Raw genomic sequence first — 24,134 nt, forward strand, 5'->3', positions numbered from 1 at the left:
CTCCGGTGAAATTGCCAAATTAAAATGAATCATTTGGCCCATAATGGCCGAGGCGCTTATCGGGGGCGGGCGGACCCGCGGCACTGCCTTATCTCCGCAGCGCACACGGCCCCGGCGCGCCTCGGCCCATGCTAACGAGGCCTGGAACGTGAGTGGGATTAGAGCGCGTCGGTGGAGGGGCCGGGCGGGCGCGGCGCGGGCGGGGGAGCGGGGGCCGCGGGAGGGGCCGGGCCGCCGCCGCTCAGGACCGGGCCTCAAAATGGCCACACACCTACCCCCGTAGCGGAAAGACGTGAGCATTCTGGCCTTTTTCTAGGGGAAAAGCAACCCGAGGCCTCCCACCGAATTCCTCATCAATTTCCTCCTCTTTTTCCCCACGTCCGCAAAAGAGGTCTTCGCTCCCTTTCCCTCGGTTCCTTTCGATGGGGGGGGGGGCATTTTCCACGGACGCCACCGCCCCGGCTGCCGCCGCCCCTCCCGCCTCGAAGACTCTCTTCCTTCCTTCCCCCTTTTCCTTACGCAATATACAGAAATGCGCGAGGCGGTGGTTGGTTTTCATTTCTTCTTCGTGGTTGTGTGCATGCGGTGGGATTGTGAGAGTGCGTTCATGAGAGCTGTGGGCGGCGTTGGCTGCTTCTGAGTGTGGTCTTCTTGGCGACAGGCTGTGTGTCCCAGTGTGGTGTGCCTGCGCGGTTGGGGTGTGTAGATGTGGACCCTTTGAGGCCCTTCTGCGTTTTCTTCGTTGCGTACGATTGTGCTCCGTTGGCGTTCTCAGCAGGGATCTGGTTCTGTGTGGGGGGGTGTGTGGCCTCTGCGACTGTGTTTGGGTGGTGTCTTCGTTATGTCGGGCGTGTGTGATTCCGACTGTGTTGGATTGTGTGTCCGTGAGCCGATACGTTTAACCGATTTCGTTGTGTCCTGTTGGGCAGTGTGCGGGGCTGACCAAGTCGGCTTCTGTAGCAGTGCTGAGTGGTGCTTGTTTGTTGCCCTTCTGTGGGGCTGGACCCTGTGTGGTCCTGTCGGCACTGACTTGTGTGCCTGTGTGCCTGTGTCCTTTAGAGGTGCGTTTGCAAATCGCTGGGGGCGGGAGTGGGGGGAGGGCGAGCGAGAGATCGAGGCGCTGGTGGGGGCGGCGGCATGGGGGCGGGGAGCGGGATTTCACATTTTATTCCAAATTATGATGTATTCGGGAGCCAGTTGTTGGCTTGGATGGGCGGACAGAGCCGGGCCGGCGGCTGCTCTGCCCAGAGGCCCGCCTGTGCCTCGGTGTTTGAGGGGTTCGTTGGTGAATGGGAGGCTCCTCCAGGCTTGAAGCTGAGCAGCGCTCACCGAGGCCGGCGCCTTCGAGCCGGTCGCTGCGGGCTTCGGTTCCCGCTGCACTCCGGCTTCGTCCATTTCTGGTCAGTTTCGTGGGTGCGGCCGCCGGGGTCCGAGGGAGAGGCCCCGAAAGGACAATGGGCATATTAACCAGGCCTCGCGCCTCGGGTGGGGACATTCGGGATCACCTCCAGGGAAGATTTTCCCGCCCCCTCTTCGGGTGAGCGACGTTGCCGCTTGGGTCTGGTACCCGTGGCATCCGAGACCGAGGCCGAATCCGGGCTCTTGAGGGGACCGGGTTAGTGGGGCCCTAGCTCGGGTTGAAAGGATTTTGTTTAGTCAATTATTGTAATTGCCAATGCCATCGCCATCACAATCGTCATCATTAACATCCTATTTTAATTAAAATAATCATCGTAGAGCGCAGCAGTTTGTCCCTTTTGGCTCCTTTGGCGGGAGAACAAAGCAGCGGGTTTTTTCCCCCGCTACCGCCGTTTTCTAAGTTGCTGGGTTTGAGGTAGGAAGAGAAAATGGAGAGAGGCACGGACACAGAGACTTGGTCATAAGGCAAACATTAACCCCCAGCGAACACGCAAACATTAACCCCCCGATAACACGCCGGGAATGGATGGATTCCCCTCTGCTTTCCTCCCCTCCCCTCTTTTGGATTAGAAGCGGAGAAAGAAAATCTTCCGCATTGTATTGCAATCCAGGGAAGAATTATTCCTATATTTCCACCAAAGCCGCGGCAAACAGAAGGAGTTAATCCAAGACTTCGATGTGTGATCATAAGCCTGACGATTTAGGCAAAACAAATTAAACAAAATCCACCAGGAAAAAATAAAAGCAAGCTAAATCCTGCTACATCCTTGAAAGTAGTATCGGGTTTGTTTTTACGTTCCTTTCCTTTCACCTTGTTTATTGCTGTAAGACATCATTAGAATTCTCCCTTACTCTGTCTAAACCCTGAAAAATCGAAAATCGTTTTGTAGGGGTGGTGGAGGGGAAGATGGGGGACTTTTCCCCTTTCTTCTTTCCCTCTTTGTTGGTCTTTATTTCCTTTTCTTTTTCTGTCTCTCTCTTCCTCTCTCTTTCTTTTTTCTTTCTCTCAGTCAGTAGGCGGACGAGAAAGGACCTGAACATATCAGATATCTCTCCCCAAACCCCCTTCCCAACTCCATTTCTGTAGGAAAGTACAACCCCTGGAATTGGGTTCTGGTTTCGCTTTGGGCTGGAGGTGGGTGGATGCGCATCAGGGAGAGAATGAGGTGGGGTGGACTCCAAGGTTCTGTCCCACCGACCAGAGTCTGAGGACTATTCGCCTTTCCCAACACAGACCTCTGCCCATCCAGGCCCGGGACTACCCCTTCCCGGTGTAGCGGCAGTCGGAGATCTGGCTGCGGAGGCAACCGGGTAGACACCTCCCTGCTTAGAAAACAAACACTGAACCAGACCGATCCCAGTTGGAGGGTTCGAAAATGTTCCAGACAGCCTGTCGGGAGGGGTTGCTGTTGTTGTTGTTGGACTAAATAGCTATTCCTGATTGGTCATGTATAGGGTTTTTTAAGGCGGGTGGGGGGAGGAGGGGGTAGAGGGAAGGCTCCAAACACCTGCAGGTTGGGGGCGGAAAGCTGTTTGCGATTCCCTGGACTGGTTGGTCGGGGACAGGAGGTAATTCCCAGCCATTGACCCCCATTTCTCTCTCTCCCTCCCTCTTGCCCTGCCTCTTTCTCTCCACCCCTATCTTTCCTGGAAACTCGCTTTGGGCGCGGCAGATCGCCCAGGACTACACCGCAGCGTAACTGCAGGCCTCTCAGCGCAAAAGGGGGAAAGCAAAGACCCGGGTCTGCATCCTCTACCTCGGCTTCCGCCCCTCTCCGGCGGAGTGGAGATCCTATTCAGAGGGGCCGGTCTCTCTAAATATGCCCCAGGTGAGTTTTCAGGGGAATGGTGCCGGTGGAAACAGTGTCCAGGAAGGCCTCGGGTTCCGGCCTGGGGTGAGGAAGGCTCAGGACAGAGGAGAGCCCAGTCTCAGATTGGGGGTGGGGGGAGGGGAGGACCAGCCAGAGCTTGGAATCAGGATCTGATTGCTGCTAGCTGCTTCTGTGGCCTCCAGCGGCTCTTTCCCTTTTCCGCCCTGGGTAAAACCAGTTATTTGGACTTAGTCGTCCAGGCCGTTCCCGTTGGTCCCGGTTCTGTGGACGTTTTGCAAGGCCGGTAACTTTGGGGCGGCTGTATCCGGGTGGTGCAGACTCTGCCTGGAGCTCCCGCAGGAAGAAGGCGACAGCCTTCCTGGCTAGTGCAGTCCCAGCTCGAGTGGGCCCTGACCCCGGGCCTGAGGCCTAGGGTGGGGCTGCAGGAACACCCCTCTACTCTGGTAGAGGCGAGGATGGTGGTGCTGTTCCCTGGTGGGTTTGGTACTCGTGCAGGCTTGGGGCTTCTCCAGGGTGTTGTGCTGGTGTGGGCCCAGAAGAGAGACCAGAGGCTGGGTCTAAGGGCTGAGACTGTTTTCATCTAAGAAATTCTCTGTATGGGAGATTGGGTCTGCTTGAGACCTGTCCCTAGGAAGAATCTCCTGGGGTCTTCTGTCTTGTTCTGGCACAGGTGGAAATATTCTGGCTGTCTGGCAACTGCAGATGAGGATTTTGCATTGGGGGCTATAAGCAGGGTCTCCGCAGTACAAAGAGAGAGGAGCTGTAGTTGCCAAATAGTCTAGAACTCTAAAATCTCCCTCCTCCTTCATTCTCCCCAAATAAAAACAAATAAAATCACTCAGGTGTTCCTTTCTGTAATCAAACCAAGTGATGCAGCTTAGTCGCCAACAACCGTCAGTGTGTGTGAGTGGCTTCTTTGGGGCATAGACCTCTGGCTGGTGATCCTGGTTGCAGAAGAACAGGCAGGATTTTCCTAAAATGTGGGGAGAAGCCGGGAGAGGTCCTCCACAGACCCTGGGAGCCAATCATATATTTCTCACAAGGAGCCTTGGAGATGGGATATTTATAGGCGTCTGGAGAAGACATTTGGGGCCAGGGTCAATTCATCTGGAATATGTACTCCCATTGCCTCTCAGGAACCCACTGCTAGAGCAGGAGTCAAATAATTAATCGGAGAGTAAAAACGTGTCATAACAGAGCTTGAGCTAAGTCTGCAACTGCAGTGCACACTGTCACTCGGTTAGAAGCTGGGGCTTAAGGACAGGTCCCTGGGCTCACACCGGTGTGTCAGGACAGTGAGCAGTGAGAAAGGGAACCAACACCTTGAAGCTTGTATGTTTCCCAAGGGTTGGTATATTTCTGGCACATTTCGCTGCTGCTGGGAGCAAGAGGACCTGGGTGATATACTTCTGGTGTATTTCCAGTGGCCTTGGTGTCTTGGTGGTTGCATTCTATAGATAGAGACCTATTGTCTCCACCAAAATCATAAACTCACTTCCAATGAAGCATCAGGGACCTACTGCCTTTACAGCTTGTATACACCAGGACTTAGGGAATTTTGTGGTTTCTGTGCCAGACCTGGGGGGCTGGCATTCTCAGAGCAGGTGTACAGCAGTCTGAATCTTGTCTGTCTGTCGTCCTGGGTGTCTGGTGGCAATTGAGCTAAGCTCCAGAGGAGGCTACAGATGGTCCCTTCTCCCTTCTGGGGTGGGAGGGATGGTTCCTAGGATGAATCCTGTCCAGAGCATTGCAGTGGCAGTATGGGAGCTCAATGGCTGCTATGTATGATTAGATAGACTCTGCATGGGGCTAAATTGATTTTTTTGTATTTGTTTGCTTCTTTTAAATGCCCAATTATATAATTCAGAGAACAGAAAGCTTATTTTAAACAACTTATGTGGAGTTGATCATATATGTACAACTCACAAGCATCCCCAAACTCTGGCCCTTGAGTCTCCCGATTTTTCTGTTTTGATTCTTGCTGGCCCCGGCTCTATCTGGATGAAGCCAGGGGATGGAAGAGCCCTAGCACACCTGTGGGAAGTAGAGTGGCTGTGGTCATCCTGGAGTATGCTTGTGGGAGCACAAGGTGGTTTCACTGCTCTGGGAATATGGGAGGGTAGAGCAAAGTGAGATTATTGTTCTGGTCTGGCTCTCTCACAGATAGACTGTGAGTGACTTTGGGCCAGGCAGTTTTCTCGCTGGCCCATTCTCCTTGTCAATAATGTTTCCTTGAGCATTTGCACAGTACTTTCAAATGCATAAAGGAGGTATTCCTCCCATTTCCCAAAGAACACCAAGGCAGGAGATGACGGTGAGGGGGGCTGGAAGAGTTCAAGAGCTTCATGACATCTGTCCTGCTCTTGGATGGGAGTCCAGACTTCATTGCCCTCAGGGAACCCTTCAAATGCCCACCTCCATTTCACCTCAGCCAGGCCTCTCTTTGAGACCTGACCTCTCTTACAAGTCCAGCTGACCAGAAAGGGGTGGACTGCCTAGGGAGGTCTGGCCAGCACCATCTTCTTCCCTTGGCGGCCTCTCATCTCTGTCTGAGCAGGAGTAAAGGCCTGCAGGGCGGACACAGGATTCGCAGTGGATTTGCTCAGTGTAGACAGACACTCCCTCACTCCCCATGGGGACGAGTGTGTGTGTGTGTGTGTGTGTGTGTGTGTGTGTGTGTGTGTGTGTGTGGAGGGAGCTGGTTCCTCAGGATTATTCCCTGCCAGCTCTAGTGGAGTGGACCCCAGTCCCCTTAGCCTCCACTTTCTAATTCCCTACTTCCACCCGCACCGTGTTTCTGAGCGTGTGCCTGTAGGTGAGCTGGGGGTATTGCTGAGAGGCCAAGGGAGGTTCCCAAAGCAACGAATCCCTGCCTGACAGATTCCCCGCTAAAACCAAAGAGGACGATCGGGAATTTGTTCCCTCCTCTTCCCTTTCGGCCTGAGAAGGGGGACGGGGTAATCTCTTTCTTGCCTCCTTGTACATTTCCTTCCTCCTGATTTCCCCTTCTGTGTTTCTTTCGCTGGCTGTATTCCTTTTCTTCCAGTGTCTCTGTCGTCTTCCTCCATCTCTGTCCTTTTGGCCCCCAGTCTCTGTGTCTCCCAGGCACCCCTCCCTTCTCCAAATCCAGAGATCCCCTTTCCCTCCCACCCTAACCCTACCCGGCCTCCCGCCCTAGCCCCACGTGGCGCTAACTTTGTCTGCCTCTTCTTACGTCTCTGTGTGTGAGTTCCTCTCTCTCTGCCCTTCACCCCTTTACCCCAGCCCACGTCGGTGGGTCAGGGGCGGTCGTCAGAGCGGGCATCCGCTTGTCTGTCTGTCTGCCCGCAGGATGACCGAGCGGCCGCCGACCGAGGCGGCTCACAGTGACCCCCAGCTAGAGGGACGGGACGCGGCCGAGGCCCGCATGGCCCCCCCGCACCTGGTCCTGCTGAACGGCGTCGCCAAGGAGACGAGCCGCGCGGCCCCCGCGGAGCCCCCAGTCATCGAGCTGGGCGCGCGCGGAGGCCCGGGGGGCGGCCCTGCCAGTGGGGGCGGTGCCGCGAGAGACTTAAAGGGCCGCGACGCGCCGGCGGCCGAAGCGCGCCATCGGGTCCCCACCACCGAGCTGTGCAGACCTCCCGGGCCCGCCCCAGCCCCCGCGCCCGCCTCGGCCCCAGCGGAGCTGCCCGGCGACGGCCGCATGGTGCAGCTGAGTCCTCCCGCGCTGGCTGCCCCCGCCGCCCCCGGCCGCGCGCTGCTCTACAGTCTCAGCCAGCCGCTGGCCTCGCTTGGCAGGTCAGGGACCAGGGACCAGGGACCAGGGGCCAGGGGCTGGGCGGGAGGGGCGGGTGGGCAGGGCGACCACCCCCACCGGGGTTTCCCTTCTGCACAGCGGAGGCGGCCTGCCCTCCTGCCCCGGGGGCCGAGCGGGTGGAGCGCAGGCAGAGGAGGTCATTTTAAATCCAAGGGCTCTAGAGTCTTAAGCTGGAGCCCCCCATGAGTGCCAGTGAGGGAGGGGCCTTCTGTGAGAGAGAGTGTGCGTGTGGTTGCCGGGTGCATGGCTGTGTGGAAGCCGACAGGAGGGCGTGGACACCTTCGGGGGTGCAAGCGTGTGGCTGGTGTGCTGGGTGGTGGTGGTGTGGGGGACGGAGAGGAGGGAGTCCCCTGAGCGTGGGTAGCAGGAAAGAATGTGCCTGCATGTGCTTTGCTGTGAGCAGAGGTAGATGTTTGTGGCTGAGGGTGTGAAATTCATTCGGAAGCGCAGCGCTAGCTGGACAGGCAAGAGATAAGGATATGAGGATGGTGGCAGAGGCACCCTCCCCCGAATCTCTGCTGGAGGGCCCGCCTGAGGTCTGATCTGCCCCTCCACTCCCAGCCCCTCTGCTGCTAGCTGTGGTCTCTGGCCCCAGCCTGTACTCCAGTTGCTGTAAGGGCATCCGTTTCCCCGCTGGGGCCACTGTGATGATGACGGAGAGAAGCGGTAGGGTTGGAATAGAATCCGGAAGATGGGGCTAGGATAGAGTGTGGGACAGTCAGTGAGTCTGGCGGGCACCCAAGAGACAGAGCTACGGAGAGCTTAGAGTGGGTGAGGGCAGAGAGCTAGGGGGAGAATTTCAGCGAAGGGGAGTCAGGGTTTCCTGTCTGTTGTGTATCCACAGCCCCTTATGGGTGGGGTGAGGTGGAGGGGGGGAGAGGACAGTGTGCCCCTTTGTGGTGACAGAGATGCACACCATCAGGTGTGAAGGTTACCTTTGCCTGAGTGGGCACGTGTTTGGGAGTGGAGGTGTGTGTGGATTGTGTGCTTGTTTCCAAGGCAGGAGAATGGAGAGTGTTTCTATCTGTGAAGTGTGTGTGTGTGTGTTTGTTCCATGTGTTATTCACCTCTGCTTCTGCATGTGTGCCTGTGTGTTTGTGTGTGGGGATGCGTGGTTAAGGTGTCTCCTCCTCCCTTTGCTTGTTTCATGACAGAGTGGGGGCATTCTGTGTGCGCGTGTGCGTGCGCGTGTGTGTATCTGTGTGCAGCATATTCACTGCTCAGGTGTGAAGGCAGCAGGGTTGCCCAGAGGTGGGGGACTCAACGCATGTGGGGAGGATCCCTAAGTAGCCTCTTTCTCCCCTCCCCGCAACACGGGATCTTGTGATCTGCCTGGTCCATCTGACAGCGGGTTTTTTGGGGAGCCGGATGCCTTCCCTATGTTCACCACCAACAACCGAGTGAAGAGGAGACCTTCCCCCTATGAGATGGAGATTACCGATGGTGAGTCTGCCCCACCCCACCGCTGTATCTGCCCCTCACGCTGGTTAGAGCCCTTTGCAGGAGGGAACATCTGAGGCTACTCTGTAGGTGTCACAAAGGTGGGTGGGCCACTTTCGAAACCCAAACTGCTGAAGCCCTTCACTCTGCAGCTGAGCTGGGGCTAGGTAAAGTCCTGCGTGGGGCTAGCAGGACCACACTCACAGTCCCGTGAAGAGGAGACATGGAAGAGAGACACATAATGTGCTTAGCCCAAACCTCTGGAGTTAGTTCCAGTCCCCAATCCAGGCTCCATTCCTATACTTTGGCAAGGATCCCAAGTGAGCGCAGAAACACACAGTGTCCCCAAACCCCCCATTGTAGGCACTGACCCTCAGGGATTCCCTGCACTTCCTCCCAAGTCTTCCTTAGAGTCTGGAGTCTGCTTCCTCCCTGCAATGAAGTCATCAAGGGTTTCCTCCAAGGACCCTACACAGTAGGCTCCCCTTGTCTCCCATTAACACATTCTGGGCTAAGACCTGGAGTTCCCTTCCTGACATCATGGATTCTACCTTGACCCCTGGATTCCCTGAGAAGGGCCTTGGCACTGCTCCTTTAAGGTACTTGAATGTTCCCTGAACTTGCAGGGATGGTTTGGACAAATGGGAGATTTGGAAGACCCTCACTGTCTTCCCAAGGTTGACCTTGTATAGTAGATTGGTCCCAGCACCAGGGGTAGGAGAGCAGGTACTTCAGAGCTGAGGGACTTTGAGCCAGACCCAGATGCTCCCAGAACTTCAGCTTGGCTGTGGCCTGGGGCTCCTGTAGGAAGGCTGCCCAAGGCCTCAGAGCCAGGCTGAGATTTATGCTGCAAACTGGTGGGAGGGATATGGGTATGGAGCTGGAGGTGGAGCCCTCTGTGGTGTTCTGGAAAGGAGAGGGGCTGGCGTCTGGACAACAGAAAAGACTTCAAAAGACCCAAGCAGCCTGGGGCACAGGTGTGCAGGGCTGAGAGGCATGGGTGCCTTGCTCTAGATTAGAGGGGAGTTCTCTAGTGTAGGAGAGGTGGGTGTACCAAACAAGAAGTAGACAGGACCAGCCCTGAAGTTCCCCAGGGATGAGGCATTTTCTACAATAGGCAGAGGAGGCAGAGCACAGGGGTGAGGGTTTGTGGGGTGTGCAGGAGTGTAAGGCAGTCATTACCCATAAGTGTTGGCAATATTTACCAAGCACCTACTCAGTGCTGGCCAGAGAGAGAGGCAGAGGACACCAGGAGAGGTAGACAGATTCAGGAAAGAGGAAGGTGAGGAGACGGGGGGGTTCTCTGGAAAAAACCACAGAGGAATAGGCAGACATGTAGGTAAAGGGTGTGTCTAGGGGACACTGAAATTAGAGACTGAACCCAAAAGAGTCCATAGAAGTAGAAATAATGCAAGATCTAGAGTTAGGACTTGATGTGGATTCCTGTTGCTGAATTGCTACCACCATGTATTGGATACCTACTATGTGCCATGGACTATGTGTGCTTAGTTTCTGTTTATTCCTTACCACAAACTCATGAGGGCAATATTACTGTTTTCATTTCACAGATAAGGAAATTGAGGCTGAGAGAGGTTAAGCAGCTTGATCAAGGTCACACAGCTAAGTCCTGGGTCACACAGCTAAGTCCTGGACCACCCTCATAACACTGGTCTTAAGCTTTGGAATAAGTCCTGACTACTTCCCCACCACCTCCCCTTCTGGATGTAGTCTAGCTCCAGCTGTGACAGCAGTCATAAGCACCTCCTCCGCAATTAGGAGCTCCCTCAAGATCACCAGCATTAGCCATGGTGGAGGGACTGTCCTCCCTATATCACTGCTGAGGGATGCTCTTTGTCTGGCCTGGAGGCCTGAAAGCAACAAGTATTTTCCTCAGAGGTATCCCAGGGTAGAACTGCCCTGCAGTTGTGCTGTGTTTTTCCCAGGCTGGGTCTGGCCTTTGGCAAAGAGTCAGCTGGGCTGGGGCCTGCTAGGGTTTGGAAAGGCAGCTTCAGAGGTGCCGTGGGTAGGAGATGGTGATCCTTCCCAGGAAAAGTGTGTGTGTGTGTGTGTGTGCACGCACATGCATGTGCATGCCTGTGTGCGTGTAGGAGAGAGAAAGATGATCAGGCAGCAAGTGCAGGATGGATGAGCTGATTCATAGACTGACCACTGAGGTGAGGTCTGCTTCCATCCCAGCTTCAGTCTTCTTAGCTATAAAATGAGCAGTGGGACTTAGATGAGGCCTTTGCCCTTCTCCTCTACCCCGGTTTTCACACTCCGAGGTCTGGTTCCAGGGGTTACTAGAAGAGGGCAAATAAATATCCCAGGACTGTCAGTTCCTTCAGTGCACAGAGCTTCCTGGACTATGTGACCCTGGCTTGTGCCTCAATGTTAGGGAGAGAAGCAGTTTCCTCAGCCCAGAAGTTCAAGAGCACTAGCAGGACCCTTCACTGTCTTCCCCTGACTTTACAAATCCCAAGTCAGGCTTGAACACAGCACAGTGCTTTGCACGCCATAAGTGCCCTAGACATGTGTGCTGGTGTCTACCACTGCTCCATAAGTCTTCATACATGGAATGTTAGTGACTATTGGGCCAAACCATAACCAGTGCATTGTAGACACGGGGAGACTGAGGCAGGCTTCAGAAGCCTGCCTAGAGCTATAGGCCATGGCTGTGCATAGCTGTGTCTTCACTTCTCTCCTGAGTATGAGAGCCTTTCTGCATTGATCTCTACTTTCCCCTCCATTCCCCACCTGCCACCATGATGGGTCAGTCAGCAGACATTTTCTAAGCCCCTACTCTGTGCTTTCCATCACCCTTAGGATAAAGTCCCCCCACCTTACTGCAGGGCCCTGTGGAGTCTGGACCCTGCCTACTCTGATCTTGTGCACAGAACTCCAGCCAGCCTGGCTTCAAGCCTTGTTTAGTGCAGGGCCTGTACATTCCCTCAGCTTGGATACTCTTCTTCCTCTCCCCTTCCTGTTCCTGGCTAGTTCTTCACAGCCTCAGAACAGCCTTCCCAGCCACTGGAGCTAAACATGGAGCTTCTTTTCATTACAATTCAGCCCTTGTTTTGTTTGTTTGTTTGTTTGTTTTGTTTTGTTTTTAAATATTTGTTTCCCCATTAAAACGTAAGCTCCATGAGGGCAGGCACTCTATTTAGTTCACCATTGTTCCTCAGTGCCTAGCACAGTGCCTGGTTGTTAGCAAAAAACTGATACATGGATAATAATAGCTAACATTTATTGACTGCTAAGCTGAGGCAGGCATTGTCTTAAGTTCTTTACCTGTGTTAGGTATGAGACCCGTGTAACAGCTCATGACTTAGTAGTATTACTTTCATTTTGCAGGTGGTGGTGAAGTCAAGGCACTTCACAAGTTTTTTTGTTTTGCTTTGTTTTTTTGTTTTTTGTTTTGTTTGTTTGTTTGTTTGCTTTTTGAGACGGAGTCTCGCTCTCTCGCCCAGGCTGGAGTGCGGTGGTGTGATCTCCACTCACTGCAAGCTCTGCCTCCCGGATTCACGCCATTCTCCTGCCTCAGCCTCCCGTGTAGCTGGGACTACAGGCGCCCACCACCTCATCTGGCTAATTTTTTTGTATTTTTAGTAGAGACGGAGTTTCACCGTGTTAGCCAGGATGATCTCGATCTCCTGACCTCGTGATCCACCCGTCTCGGCCTCCCAAAGTGCTGGGATTACAGGCGTGAGCCACCGCGCCCGGCCCACTTCACAAGTTTTTATGTCACTTGCCCAGAGTCATTAATTTAGGCAGGGATAGTCAAATAGGAATGGAGTCTGTCTCCTTAGACATAACTGTGAGGCCTCTTGGCACAAGTGAATGGATGAATGAATAACATAAGGTCCCTGTCCTCAAATATCTCACAGCCCAGGGAGGGAGACAAGCACAGAAACCTAAGTAATGATCAAGAGTGATGGAGTTCCAGGGATTGCAGTATGGGGTGGTTGGTTAGATCTGTCTGGAGGGGTTGAGGAAGTTCCCATAGAGGAGGAAGCACAGGAACTTGAATTTGAAGGGTGGATGTTTTCTAAGTGAAAGGAAAGTAGGCATTCTAGGTTTCTCAAGTTTCCCAATGGATGGAGATGCCTTTGGGGAAGGAATCTCAAGCCCATTCTCCTAACCCTTGTCTTCCTAATCTCCAGGTCCCCACACCAAAGTTGTGCGGCGTATCTTCACCAACAGCCGGGAGCGATGGCGGCAGCAGAATGTGAACGGGGCCTTTGCCGAGCTCCGCAAGCTGATCCCCACACATCCCCCGGACAAGAAGCTCAGCAAGAATGAGATCCTCCGCCTGGCCATGAAGTATATCAACTTCTTGGCCAAGCTGCTCAATGACCAGGAGGAGGAGGGCACCCAGCGGGCCAAGCCTGGCAAGGACCCTGTGGTGGGAGCTGGTGGGGGTGGAGGTGGGGGAGGGGGCGGCGCGCCCCCAGATGACCTCCTGCAGGACGTGCTTTCCCCCAACTCCAGCTGTGGCAGCTCCCTGGACGGGGCAGCGAGCCCGGACAGCTACACAGAGGAGCCTGCGCCCAAGCACACGGCCCGCAGCCTTCATCCTGCCATGCTGCCCGCCGCCGATGGAGCCGGCCCTCGGTGATGGGTCTGGGCCAGCAGGATCAGCCAGGAGGGCGTCCTTAGGCTGCTGGGATGGTGGGCTTCAGGGCAGGTGGGATGAGAACTGGGCCGTTCTGAAGCAAGGCGGTGGACTTGAACTTTCCTGGATGTCTGAACTTTGGGAAGCCTTTACTGACCCTGGGGCTGGTTTTCTGTTTCCTGTACCAGTAGGAGATCAGAAAAACGGAGCAAAGTGGTAGGTACTTTTTGTGAAGACGGCACGGTCTTCCCTCTTCCCTCAGTCCCTAATCTTTCCCAAGTAAGAGGCTGGAGTTGTCACTGCTTTTGGCCTGGAGTTTGGGATCCCTGTCTTTCCTGAGATGTGGGGTTGTCAGCTCTCATCTGAGGCATCCAACAGTCTCTGCCTTGCCTTTAGCCCCTCCCAAGCTGGCTGGGGTGGCCTGTGTGGCCACTTCCGTCCATATTTATAGGTACCCAATAGCTGCCCATTTCGTGAGCCCCATCTTCACCCAGGCCTATGTTGATCCATCCAGCTTGCCAGATGCTGCAGAGTCACAAGCCTCGAGGTGCCTTCTTCAGGGCCTGGTTGAAGATGATCAGTGGACAGTCTGCTCTAGATGAGCTGGGCCAGAGGGTCAGGAAACCCAGTTGCCCTTATTTCTTGCCCTGGGCATCAAAGTTCTGCTTTCTCCCCACTGAGACTTGCCTTCCTAAGCCTGGGGCTGTGGAGACCGTGTCTGCAGCCCTGAGAGAGCCCTGTTGGGCTTTGTGTGAAGGCAGAGAAAGGGACAATGATATTAGAGTGATATGGAGCAAGAGATATTTTGGGCACGTGGACTTCAACTCCTCCACATCACTGTTCATGCTGGCGAGTGAATGCCAGTGTGCTGATGGGCGTATGCGGGTGCTGAGTAGATGCGCAGCCCCATCTGTGCATTCTCCTAGATGCTTAGAGGGATTTCTTTGCTGTAAGATGTCTGTTTGCTGATGTTCTGGTCTGTGTTCCGAATTGAGCACAAACTCTGTCCTATGAATGCTTTGCATTTGGAATTTTTGCTTGACTTCAGTTATTGGTGGAATCTTTAGCTCTCAATAGGACCAGGATCCAGCCTCACTTCTAGGGTATGGGAAATCCAGTCAGAGACCAGGCCCTGGCTAAGACCCACACATATGCACATTCACTTAGCAGAACCTTAAACACCCCTCAGTTGTGCAGCTGTCATCAAGGGTGTGTCTGGGAGGTTGGTTTAATGCAATAGGAGTGCTCCCCTCTGAAAATTGTACATGAAATTTTTGTAAATCACATCCTTATTCTTCATCTTTTAAAGAAATAACCACTGCAAGTCCTTTTGTAAAGTGAAGAATCCTTTTGTAGAATGAACCACTGCCCCTTCATTGATTTCCTGTGTCAATCCAGATGGTGGGATGTGGTTTTCTTAAGGTGAGGCCTGTCTGTGACCTGCATCTAAGCCCAGGGGACAAACTGCACAGAAGTCCTCCTCTATGTCTGTCATTGTACCCTTAAGTCACCCCAGCCCTCTCCCTCTAGGCTCTGCCTTCGAGGTCAGAGGAAAGATAGGCTATGGTCCCGTCCTGTCATGCAATAACTCATTACTGTGGCTGTCTGGAAAGCCCCTCTTATAGTTTGGGCTTCAACCCAGTGGCTTGCCCTCACCATGATGGGGCCCTAATTCAGCCATGTGCAGACAGATAATATGTCTGCTCCCCTCCCCTTCCTTTTAAGGAAGGTCCAATTCTTGAGCTTGGGGCAACATTGTTCACCTTTGTAGCACTCTGGCTCCGCATTTAATTTCAGGCTCCCCAGATCATGTTTTGGTGAGCATTAGGGTTGCTCCTTTCCAATGTTTGGAAGATCCTGTGAGGAACCCCATCTGTCTAAAGATAGAGTCATTGTTGTAGGATCTAAAGCTTTGCTTCACAGTGGATTCGCTTGACTTAGGAATGAGAAGTAGCCACAGTGTGGATGGGTGGACGGGTTTCATGAGATGGATCAGATATTTTATCAAGAACTCAAACTTCTGGCTCCCTCTTCTTTCAGACTTGCCATGTGACTCTGCCTTGGCCTATCTCCTGGGGCTATGGTGTGGACTGAATGGGATCATGAAAGTAGACAGTTTTGAGAGCATAAAGAGCTTTCTTTCCCCCTCAATCTCAATCCTGCAGTGGGGTTTTGCAGCCTGAGTCCACGACCTAGGCAGTGGGCTGGTGTGCCTGACTGCCCAGCATTTGGGTAATTTCGATTGTAAACCACTTTGGCCTGAGTTATCGAGATTGTCCTCATTTCTCCAGATTATCTATTTTTTTTTTTGTTTTTTGTGAGAGACAGTGTCTTGTTCTGTCACTCAGGCTGGAGTGCAGTGGTGCCATCATTGCTCTCTGCAGCCTTGAACTCTGGGCTCAAGCAATCCTCCCACCTCAGCCTCCCGAGTAGGGAGGACCACAGGTGTGAGCCACCACACCTGGCTATTTTTTACATTTTTTTTTTCTTTTTTGGTAGAGATGGAGTCTTGCTATATTGCCCAGGCTGGTCTTGAAGTCCTGGCTTCAAGCAATTCTCCTGCCTCTGCCTCTAGAAGCACTGGGATCACAGGTGTGAGCCATTGCACCCAGCCCAGATTGTCTTAATTTCTGTCTTGTTCCAAGGCCAGAGACAGTAATGAGAATGGAAAAGAGATATGGGAATACTGGCAGACTGTGTAAAATGTAATGCAACTACCCAAAACAAGCCTGGTAGGAAAGGGCAAGGCTTTAGGTCTTTGTAAGAACTAAAGAAGATCCGTAATTTTTATTTTCACCCTCTGTACCCCATGACCTTATCCTTCCTCTCCTTCCTTGTTACCCATGAAAAACTGGCAACATTCCAAGAATAGCATCTGTACAAAGGGGAAAGAACATAAAGGTAAAACAAAACAAAACACAACATTTTGAGAACAAAGATGACTGTAACCACTGAAGGGAATCACATCTTTTAAGACAAATTCATATTCTTTTATTTGTTATGGCAAATGACAAGATGGTACAACCTTTATTCTTTTCCAAAATAAAACAAAGGGCACAGCATCTATAGTCAGCCGACAACTATTTCTGCCTTTTGGGGGTGGGTCTGGCCGTACTTGTGATTTCGATGGTACGTGACCCTCTGCTGAAGACTTGCCCCCTGCCCATGTACATAGTGCATTGTTTCTGTGGGCGGGCCCAGCACTTTCCGTCAATGTTGTACTGTATGTGATGAATTGCGTTGGTCTCTGCATTTTTCTGCAGAAGAGGAGTAACCGCTCTAGGTACCTTGATCTTTGTACAGCCCAGAGGCCAACACTGTGGGTGTGTGACTCTTTAGCAAAAAAAACCCATGTGGTGATGATGTGTGTATATATATAAGGATATATCGGGAAGATTTCTAAATAAAAGTTTTACAAAGGGGCCTTAGGACTCTGTGCTTGCCTTGCACCCCTAGGCCTCAGACTCGGGACATTGAAAGAAAAGGCATGGCAAGAAACTGTTTCTCCTGACATGGGGAGCCTCCAGGACTCAGCTGTAGTCTTAGGAAGTGGGATTCCACCCTCGACTCTGAAGGCAGGCCTGCTGGGGAGGAGACAGCCTTCCTCTATAGGGTTTCCATTCTTTCCCTCCGCAAGCCTCATAGAGGGGGCCTGTCCCCTCAGCTTCATGCACCCATGCTTGTAGCTCAGGAAGCCTCAGCAGACATCCCCTCTTTGTGTTGGGATCAGCTTCCATGGCTGGGACAGTTGTATATATCCTAGGTTCAGGACAGATTAAGGCCATACCATAGGAGGGCCCCAGGTTCCCTGATGACTCAACAGTGGCGGCTGCAGCTCTTATGCCTGGTTCTTGAGGACTGGGGACTCGGTGACGAAGTCTGAAGGCACTGGAAGTCGAGAGTGGAGGTTCTGTAGCAGGCTCCATATCATCCGGGAGGACTTCCCTGGAGGCTCAGGAATGGGAATGTGGTTTAGATGATACAACCTTTATTCTTTTCCAAAAATAAAACAAAGGGCACAGCATTTGGGGCTGGGGGAAGCCACTGCATGTGGACCATTTGATCCTCAGGGATTTCAGTAGGTCACACAGGCACTTCTAATGAAGTATCATGCCTTCCTTTCTTTCTTTCGTTTATTTAAATATTTTTTCAAGATATGAGATCTTGCTTCTTCTAGCCTTTTGCCCCAGCTGATCTTGAACTGAGCTCAGGAGTTCAAGGGTCATCAAGGTGAAAAAGAAACAAAAGGTGCAAAAACTGGAAGGTTTTTGTCTCAACCCCTTGAGCAGTTGGGACTACAGCATGTGCCACTGGCACCCTGTTTCATTTAACAAATATTTATTGAGCATCTAGTGTGGGCCTGGTATTGTTCTAGGTACTGGGGATCCCACACTAAATAAAACAAAGATCCCTGTTCTTGTTCTGGTGGAGCTTAACTTCTAGCAGGGGAGACGGTAAACACACAGACACACACATCTGTAATAAATATGTTGATTCTATAGTAAGTTACAACATGATTAGTATTAAGATAAAAGTTGTGCCAGGAGGTGAATTCAAGGACCTCACGGATAACTCTGGCTCCTTTGGGGGGTGAACCTTGTTCATCCTGCCAGGCTCTGACTTGGCTGTTCTTGTCCTCAAGGTGCTTCCAACCATAGATAGGAGGGCAGAAGCAAGGCAGTGCTTGGGGACCATGCTCTGACCTACAGAGAAGCTCCTTGGTTTTTGGAAGCTCCCAGGTGTGCTTCTCCCTGGTACAGGACAAGGAGGTACCTGGGATGATAGGACGGTGAGATTTAGCCTTGGGGTGAGCTGGCTGTGGGTCTCAGCAGTGGTGGTGTTGGCCTGGTCTGTGCTCACAGGCGGGAGGAGCAGTGTGAGGAAGGGACCTATTGTTAAGGGCTTGAGGCAGAGAAATGGGAAAGAGCGATCAAAGAGGCAGGAGAAACAGAGAGTGCTGTTTTAGAGACTGTGGTGTTCCAGAGGAAAAGGGCCTTTAGGGTGAAGGAAGTGGTTAGCCAAGTCCAAAGCGGCTGAGTGGTCAGGCAAGAAAGGCCTGCAAGTGTTGATTGGATTTAGCAATATGGAGGTCACTGATGACTTGGATGACAGTGACACAAGGGGAGGAATAGAGGCAGAAGCCTCACTGTCCTGGACTAAAGAATGGGAAGAGAGGCGCACCATTTCCAGAAGGACTTTTCCCAGGAGAGGGCAAAGCATTCCACGTTGAGGTCTGGAAGGGCCCGTGAACTCTGTGGCCAGCAAGGCAAAAGCGATGAGGTGATAGAATGTCCAGGCTGCCCTGACCCTGGGGGGCCACCTGGGTCTCCAGAAGAGGAGACAGGCCCAGAGAAGAAAAGAGTCTTTCCAGGGCCACATGTCCCATAGTGGTCGGCAGGGGAGGACCAGGCTTCCCACCTCCCAAGACAGCTCAGTCCCGGAGGCACTTGGGGGCCCCTCTGTCCTCCAGGGGAAAGGGCAGCAACCGGGGCCTTGCCTGAAATGGCCCTGCTGACCCGGTCAGCCTCAACCCTCACCACTTTTTTATTCTCTTTGCTCCGACTGTACAACCATTTCTATTCCAGATCACATTCTTTTATTTTTTTATGACCTTCTGGTTTTTGCACCTTTTGTTTCTTTTTCCCAGGACAATCTACCCATCCTCTCTTTCCGCCCTCCTTTCATTTGGTTAACTTGTCCTCAACATCCAGGCAACTGCCCTGACTATGGGGTCAGCTGCCTCCTTGGTGCCCGCCACGGGCCTTCCTTTCCTTGTCTGCTTTCCCACTAAAACATGAGCTCCTTGAGGCAATACCACGTGCGATCTATCTCTTCGCCTCCGGTGCCCTGTGATAGACCTGGCACAGGTGCTTTCATCATTTGCTGAATGAGAAGATTCCCCTCTCTGGAATCTCCTAGCTCCGTTCTGAGGCCGGCATGGAATGAAAGAGTGGAGATGGATGGGAGGCAGAATCATTGCTACAGAGATGCAGCTCCAGGGCCTTCTGCGAAAGCCATGGTCCTGAGCTAGTCAGGGGCAGATGTACAGCTCCACCCCTAGCACTGCTTTTGTTGCTGTGGGCAGAGGGAGGACGGGTGTAGGCTTTCTTGGGCTGGGCCGCAGCTGCCTGGTTATCATACTGGACCTGGGTGGGGTGAGGTGGGGAGATAGGAAGATTGGGAGGCCGTTGATCTGGTCTGCTCATGGCAGCCCAGCCTCCTCATGCCTGCCCGCTACCTCCTCTATGTGCAAAACAGCTAACTGTTCCCTAGAAGCTAGCACTCCCCCTCTGGCCCCACTGCCCTTGTGAACCAGTAAAGTGCCACTGACCAGCCTGTGGGGACACAGGCCATGGTGCTGGGCACGGTGTCCAGCAACAGAGGTTCTGCCACTGTGAGTCAGAGTAAGGAAGGGAGTAAGTCTGGATCACCCAAGCCATCCTCTCCATTGTGCGGAGGAGGAAATGAGGCCTGGAGGGGAAGTGGCTCGACTAAGGTTACCTAGGATTGGAGTCAGATCTGAGTCCAGAGCCAGTGCTCACTACCTCTCAGGAAAGGAAGACAAAATAGTCGACAGGTAGTTGGTGTCCTTAGAGCGAATAGGCCTGGGCTGTGCAGGAACACAGCAGCTCAGCCTGCCCCAGCAATCTGTTAGGACTGAGCAATCAGTGTGGGTGCTGGACAGCTTGCTTCAAGCAGTGGGCCCGGCTTGAGGACAAGCCCAGTGGGTAGTCAGGGCAGTCAATTTGGTATCAGTTCAAGAAGAGAAAGGCCGGGGCGCAGAAGGCAGTGAATGGGAAGGGCAATTGGGCCAACAGAAAGAGGCTGATCTTTGGAGTCAGACCACTGGGTTGAAGTTCCAGCTGTGGGACTAAGGGTGGGATTTAAAAATCATGTGTGTGAAGTGCTTATGTTTTGTAGAAAACAGCCATTATTGTTCATGGAAATGGGATTGGGATGGGGGTATGCTTGGGAACGGCAGAAGAGAGAACGAAGAGGAAGCTGTGGGAACCCTCCTCATTCACAGCAACAGGAATTCCTGCTGAGCAGTGCTGGGGAGCCAGCAAGGGACCACCCTGGCCCTGTCTGCAGGGGCTCACAGGCTAGGTGAAAGTGGGGTGAAGGGAATGGATACAGAGCCCTCCACCCTGGAGGCAAGTGCTGTGTGAGAGAGGCCTGGTGGCCACGGGAGACCCAGCTCTGGCAGTAGAGACCCGGGGTGAACATTAGCTAAATAGAAGGAGCCTGAGGAAGAGGCTTGGGGAAAGCCTCCTGGAGGGGCTGCCATTTTCTGTCTTGGGCCCCAGCATCTCTCAATGGCAGATGCTGGCCGCCCCGGGGATGCTCATCCTCCTGAGTCCCCTCCTCCTGTCCAGGCCACCTGGCTCAGGGCTGGGCTGCTGGAGCTCCCTGCTGCCCACTGTCCTGTTCCTCTGGCTCCTCCTTTCTCTTCCTACCTCTCCCCACTTGCTTGGTCCGAGCCCTGCCTCCCTCCCCAGCTCCCGGCCTTTTCTGTCCACACAATAACAGGATGTGATCCGTTCGAAGAGAGGAAGTGGGGAGGACGGGCAGTGCTGATAGCGCGTTTCTGACTCTCCACTCTCCACTCCTCCCCTCCCCTTTGGACCAGCCCCTGCAGCTGCCTCCTCCCCTAGGCTCTGTCTGGGTCTCCCTCTGGGTTCAGAAGGGATGAGTTTGGGATCGTCAGGCCAAGCCTATGGAGAGATGCACACTAGCCATGCTCTCTGCAGAGCCTGCCTTCCTAGGAGATTCACTGGGTTAGCTTTGGACCCTGGGTTATTCTGAGCTGCTGGAGCCTGAGGGTGGCAGGTGGGTCCCTCACCTCTAGGCAGCAGGGTGCTACCTGCCCATCTGCTTCCCGAAGTCCACATGTGTCTGATCCAAGCAGAGAGATGATAGAATCAGTGGAATGTCGTTATCAGGTACTGTCTATGCTTGGCCTTGCACAGCATGTGGGATGGGCTGCACAAGGAGGAAACGGTCTCCGAGAGGCAAAGCAGGAACTAGGAACTAAGCTGGAGCTAGAACCTAGATCTGCTGGTGTTCTATCACCTCTCTTAGGTCAGCATTGTCAAATAGAACTTTCTGTGATGATGGCAGTGTCCTGTGTCTGTCCTGTCCAATGTTATAGCCACTAACCACATGTGGCTCTTGAGCACTTGAAGTGCAGCTAGTGCAAGTCATTGCATTTTTATTCATTTAACACAGTGACTTATTTATTTATTTATTTGTTTGTTTGTTTATTTGTTTATTTTATTATTATTTTTTCGAGACAGAATTTTGCTCTTTCCCCCAGGCTGGAGTGCAGTGGCACAACGTCAGCTCACTGCAACCTCTGCCTTCCAGTTTCAAGCAATTCTCCTGCCCCAGCCTCCCAAGTAGCTGGGATTACAGGTGCCCGCCACCACACCCAGCTAATTTTTGTATTTTTAGTAGAGTGGGGGTTTCACCATGTTGGCCAGGCTGGTATCGAACTCCTGACCTCGTGATCTGCCCGCCTCAGCCTCCCAACGTGCTGGGATTACAGGTGTGAGTCACTGTGTCTGGCCAACAACATGAATTTTAAGTTGAATTATTCTGAATGTAAGGGCCATGTGTGGCTAGTGGTTGCCATGCTGGACAACGCAGTTTTAGCCTTTCTAATTCATTAAGTCATTGTACACTTACTGTCATCTTTGCTGAACAGGGCAGTTCTAGGAATGCAGACCAATCAGGTAGTTGCAGGCATGTGGAGTGCTGCCCTAGAAGTCAGCCAGGGCAGGAGTTTGACTCACCTGGGGGTCATGCAAGGCTTCCAGAAGAAGTTGGTTCTTGAAGGATGAATAGGAATTTGTCGGGTGTGCAAAGAGAGGAATGGCATTCAGGGTAGCAGGAACAGCAGGACAGAGGTACAGCCTTGGGAAAGAGTGGGCTGTGCTTTGGAAGCTGCAGCCTGGCAGCTGGTAAGGCACCTGTGGTGGAGAGTGTTAGGGCTGAAGAAGTCTCAGGGCCTTGAATGCTGCGAAGCAATGGGAAGTCACAGAGGGTTGTGAGCAGGTAGGAGGACATCAGATCTTTTTTTTAGGGACTCTGTGGGTAATCAATGTGGAAAGGCCACACTGAAGGCAGGGAGACCACTGAGGTGTCAGAGCTGCAGGCCCCCACAGCATGGCACAGCGAGGCTGCTTAGAGAGAGGCAGGAAAGCTTGTCTTCCTGCTTCCACAGAGTCAGACAGCAGGATATGTTTGAGAAAAGCAAGACTGCAGTGCTATGGTCCTAGGACTTGAAGACCTGGAGCTCAGGAGAGCCCGGAATCCTCCTGCAGCCAAGCCTCAGTGAGCTCTTTCTTTTCCCAGCACACTTCCACAACCTCTCCACCTATTCCACCTTCCTACTTCATTCCTATTATGATGCCAGTACCCAGAGAAGAGCAGAGATGAGGCTCTGATGTGTCAGAGTAAAAATGCTTTATGCAAATCCTCTGTGAAGATCAAGTGTTGGTAGGAGGCCGGGGGCCTCCACATCCCAGACCTGGGAAGCTCAGAAAGAGGATGTGAGTCACCAAAGTTTAGCCTCAGCTGCTCTAAGCCTTGTGCTGTTTATGTCCAAGGGCTGTGCTTTCACTTCTGTTGTCCTGCTGATCCCTCCCTAGAATCCAGTGTAGAGGGGACAGTTACTCCTGTTTTACAGATGAGGAATACTGAGGTCACAGAAGTGATTTGCCCAAGGTGAAGTGGCTAAGAGAGAAGCTTAACTGAGATTCCATCCTGGGCTGTTTGGAGAGCCAGTCCCCATACTCTACATCAGGTGAGCTACGAATACTGCCATGATCACTACAGACAGGCACTGCACAGTTCCAGACAGTTAGGACAGGACTCCTCTGAGGGGAAATCAGGGGAGGGCCCCATATGTAGGGGGAGGGGTAGTTTGGCTCTGCGTTATTTCATGAGTTCCCTGATTTAGGGGAGGTACAATGTCTCCTGACTCAGTCTCACTCATGCAGATGGTGGTCTGATGATAACATCACCTGCCCCTGCCTGCCTCCCACACCCTTGCCAACCCGTGACAAGAGTCCCCCAAGACCCCTGCCTTTCCAAGACCGAGTAGAGCTACGGGACCAAGTTGGAAAACCCTTTCCCACCCTATGCCTGGTGACAGCTCAGCCAGCTGAGCCACAGGAGCCCAGGGTCCTCAGCCCTTCCCAGCTAACCCTCTGCGGCTTGGGACCTGTGGTGTTCCTGTGTCCCAGGCTCTGCGGGATCTCGGAGGGGGCTGGGCCTTCTGCCCTCTGGCAGTTCCCACACGGGCTGGCTGAGGCTCCTACTCTCTGCACTCCGCCCCTCTCTCCAGCAATCCCCTGGGAGCCACTGTATTCAATGGGCTATCAGGCTTCCCCATCACTCTCACGCCCCCCTCCATTACCCCTGAATAGGTGGGATCCAGACCCACACAAGCACTCCCAGCCCCAAGTCCCCAGCCAATCTTTCCCAGGATCGCCTGGGACCTCACAGTTCTGATGCACTACCTGCCTAGCCCTGCTCAAGACTCAAGGTCCTGGGAGGCTGGCACTCCAAGAGACTGCCATTCAATTGTTTGGCAGCAGCATATTCTAAAGCAGCAGTGTAAACTCAGCGCCAGTACCCTCAGATTGTAAGATTCTGCTCAGTGAGCCTCAGATGCCAAGATTCTGCTCAGTGAGCCTAGTCCCAGGTAAAAGTTGGGATCTCTAAGATCTCCGTTTCCATCACCCTAAGCGCTGCCCTTCAGGGATTCTATGTGTCTCCAGCGTCCTTTGGGTTTTTGGCGGCTGCAGCAGCTTCTGGCCACAATACAAGGAGAGACCTACATGGGGTGGGGCAGGCAGGACAGGTGGTGGTTGCCTGGCTTGTTTTTTTGAGGGGAGGTGGGAGGCTGTTGGCCATGGGCCCCTTTAGGGTCCACATCTGCTGGGTTGGGGCTCAGCCAAAGCCGGGCTGTCCAGTCCAGTTGCCGGGGCTGCGGAGGCGAGGCAGGGAGCCCGGCTGGCAGGCTGTG

At 53.2% G+C, this 24,134-nt stretch overlaps 1 protein-coding gene and 2 long non-coding RNA genes across 5 annotated transcripts; 1 reads left to right on the forward strand and 2 right to left on the reverse strand.

Annotated features, from left to right (window-relative positions):
• The first annotated feature begins 202 nt into the window (after positions 1-202).
• LOC105494987 (TAL bHLH transcription factor 1, erythroid differentiation factor) lies at positions 203-16,523 on the forward strand. 2 transcript variants are annotated; one of them, XM_011764091.2, is made up of 5 exons: positions 203-292; positions 3,093-3,248; positions 6,582-7,028; positions 8,396-8,490; positions 12,648-16,523. In XM_011764091.2, the coding sequence occupies exons 3-5, from the start codon at positions 6,583-6,585 to the stop codon at positions 13,100-13,102; spliced, it is 996 nt and encodes a 331-aa protein (XP_011762393.1). In that variant the 5' UTR covers positions 203-292; positions 3,093-3,248; position 6,582; the 3' UTR covers positions 13,103-16,523. The 2 variants fall into 2 exon arrangements, with proteins under 2 accessions (XP_011762393.1, XP_070949631.1); XM_071093530.1 differs by lacking the exons at positions 203-292; positions 6,582-7,028 and having other exon boundaries at positions 1,408-3,248.
• Positions 5,152-6,606, reverse strand: LOC112429007 (uncharacterized). 2 transcript variants are annotated; one of them, XR_011621259.1, is made up of 3 exons: positions 6,466-6,606; positions 5,667-5,818; positions 5,152-5,285 (listed from the first exon to the last, which is right to left on the reverse strand). It is a non-coding gene; the product is annotated as an uncharacterized lncRNA (long non-coding RNA). The 2 variants fall into 2 exon arrangements; XR_011621258.1 differs by having other exon boundaries at positions 6,447-6,587.
• LOC105494989 (uncharacterized) lies at positions 16,220-21,081 on the reverse strand. The gene is made up of 3 exons (XR_011621255.1): positions 20,943-21,081; positions 16,887-17,044; positions 16,220-16,356 (listed from the first exon to the last, which is right to left on the reverse strand). It is a non-coding gene; the product is annotated as an uncharacterized lncRNA (long non-coding RNA).
• Positions 21,082-24,134: the final 3,053 nt, after the last annotated feature.

Source organism: Macaca nemestrina, chromosome 1 (genome assembly GCF_043159975.1).
Source record: "Macaca nemestrina isolate mMacNem1 chromosome 1, mMacNem.hap1, whole genome shotgun sequence".
Lineage (NCBI taxonomy): Eukaryota > Metazoa > Chordata > Mammalia > Primates > Cercopithecidae > Macaca > Macaca nemestrina.

What these genes read in the sequence shown, in the direction of transcription:
- LOC105494987 (XM_011764091.2), top strand. Translation starts at nt 6,583, where the DNA reads ATGACCGAGCGGCCGCCGACCGAGGCGGCTCACAGTGACCCCCAGCTA. An exon ending in CCGCTGGCCTCGCTTGGCAG is followed by an intron (nt 7,029 to 8,395) that starts GTCAGGGACCAG and finishes TCCATCTGACAG; the next exon opens with CGGGTTTTTTGGGGAGCCGG. An exon ending in TGAGATGGAGATTACCGATG is followed by an intron (nt 8,491 to 12,647) that starts GTGAGTCTGCCC and finishes CCTAATCTCCAG; the next exon opens with GTCCCCACACCAAAGTTGTG.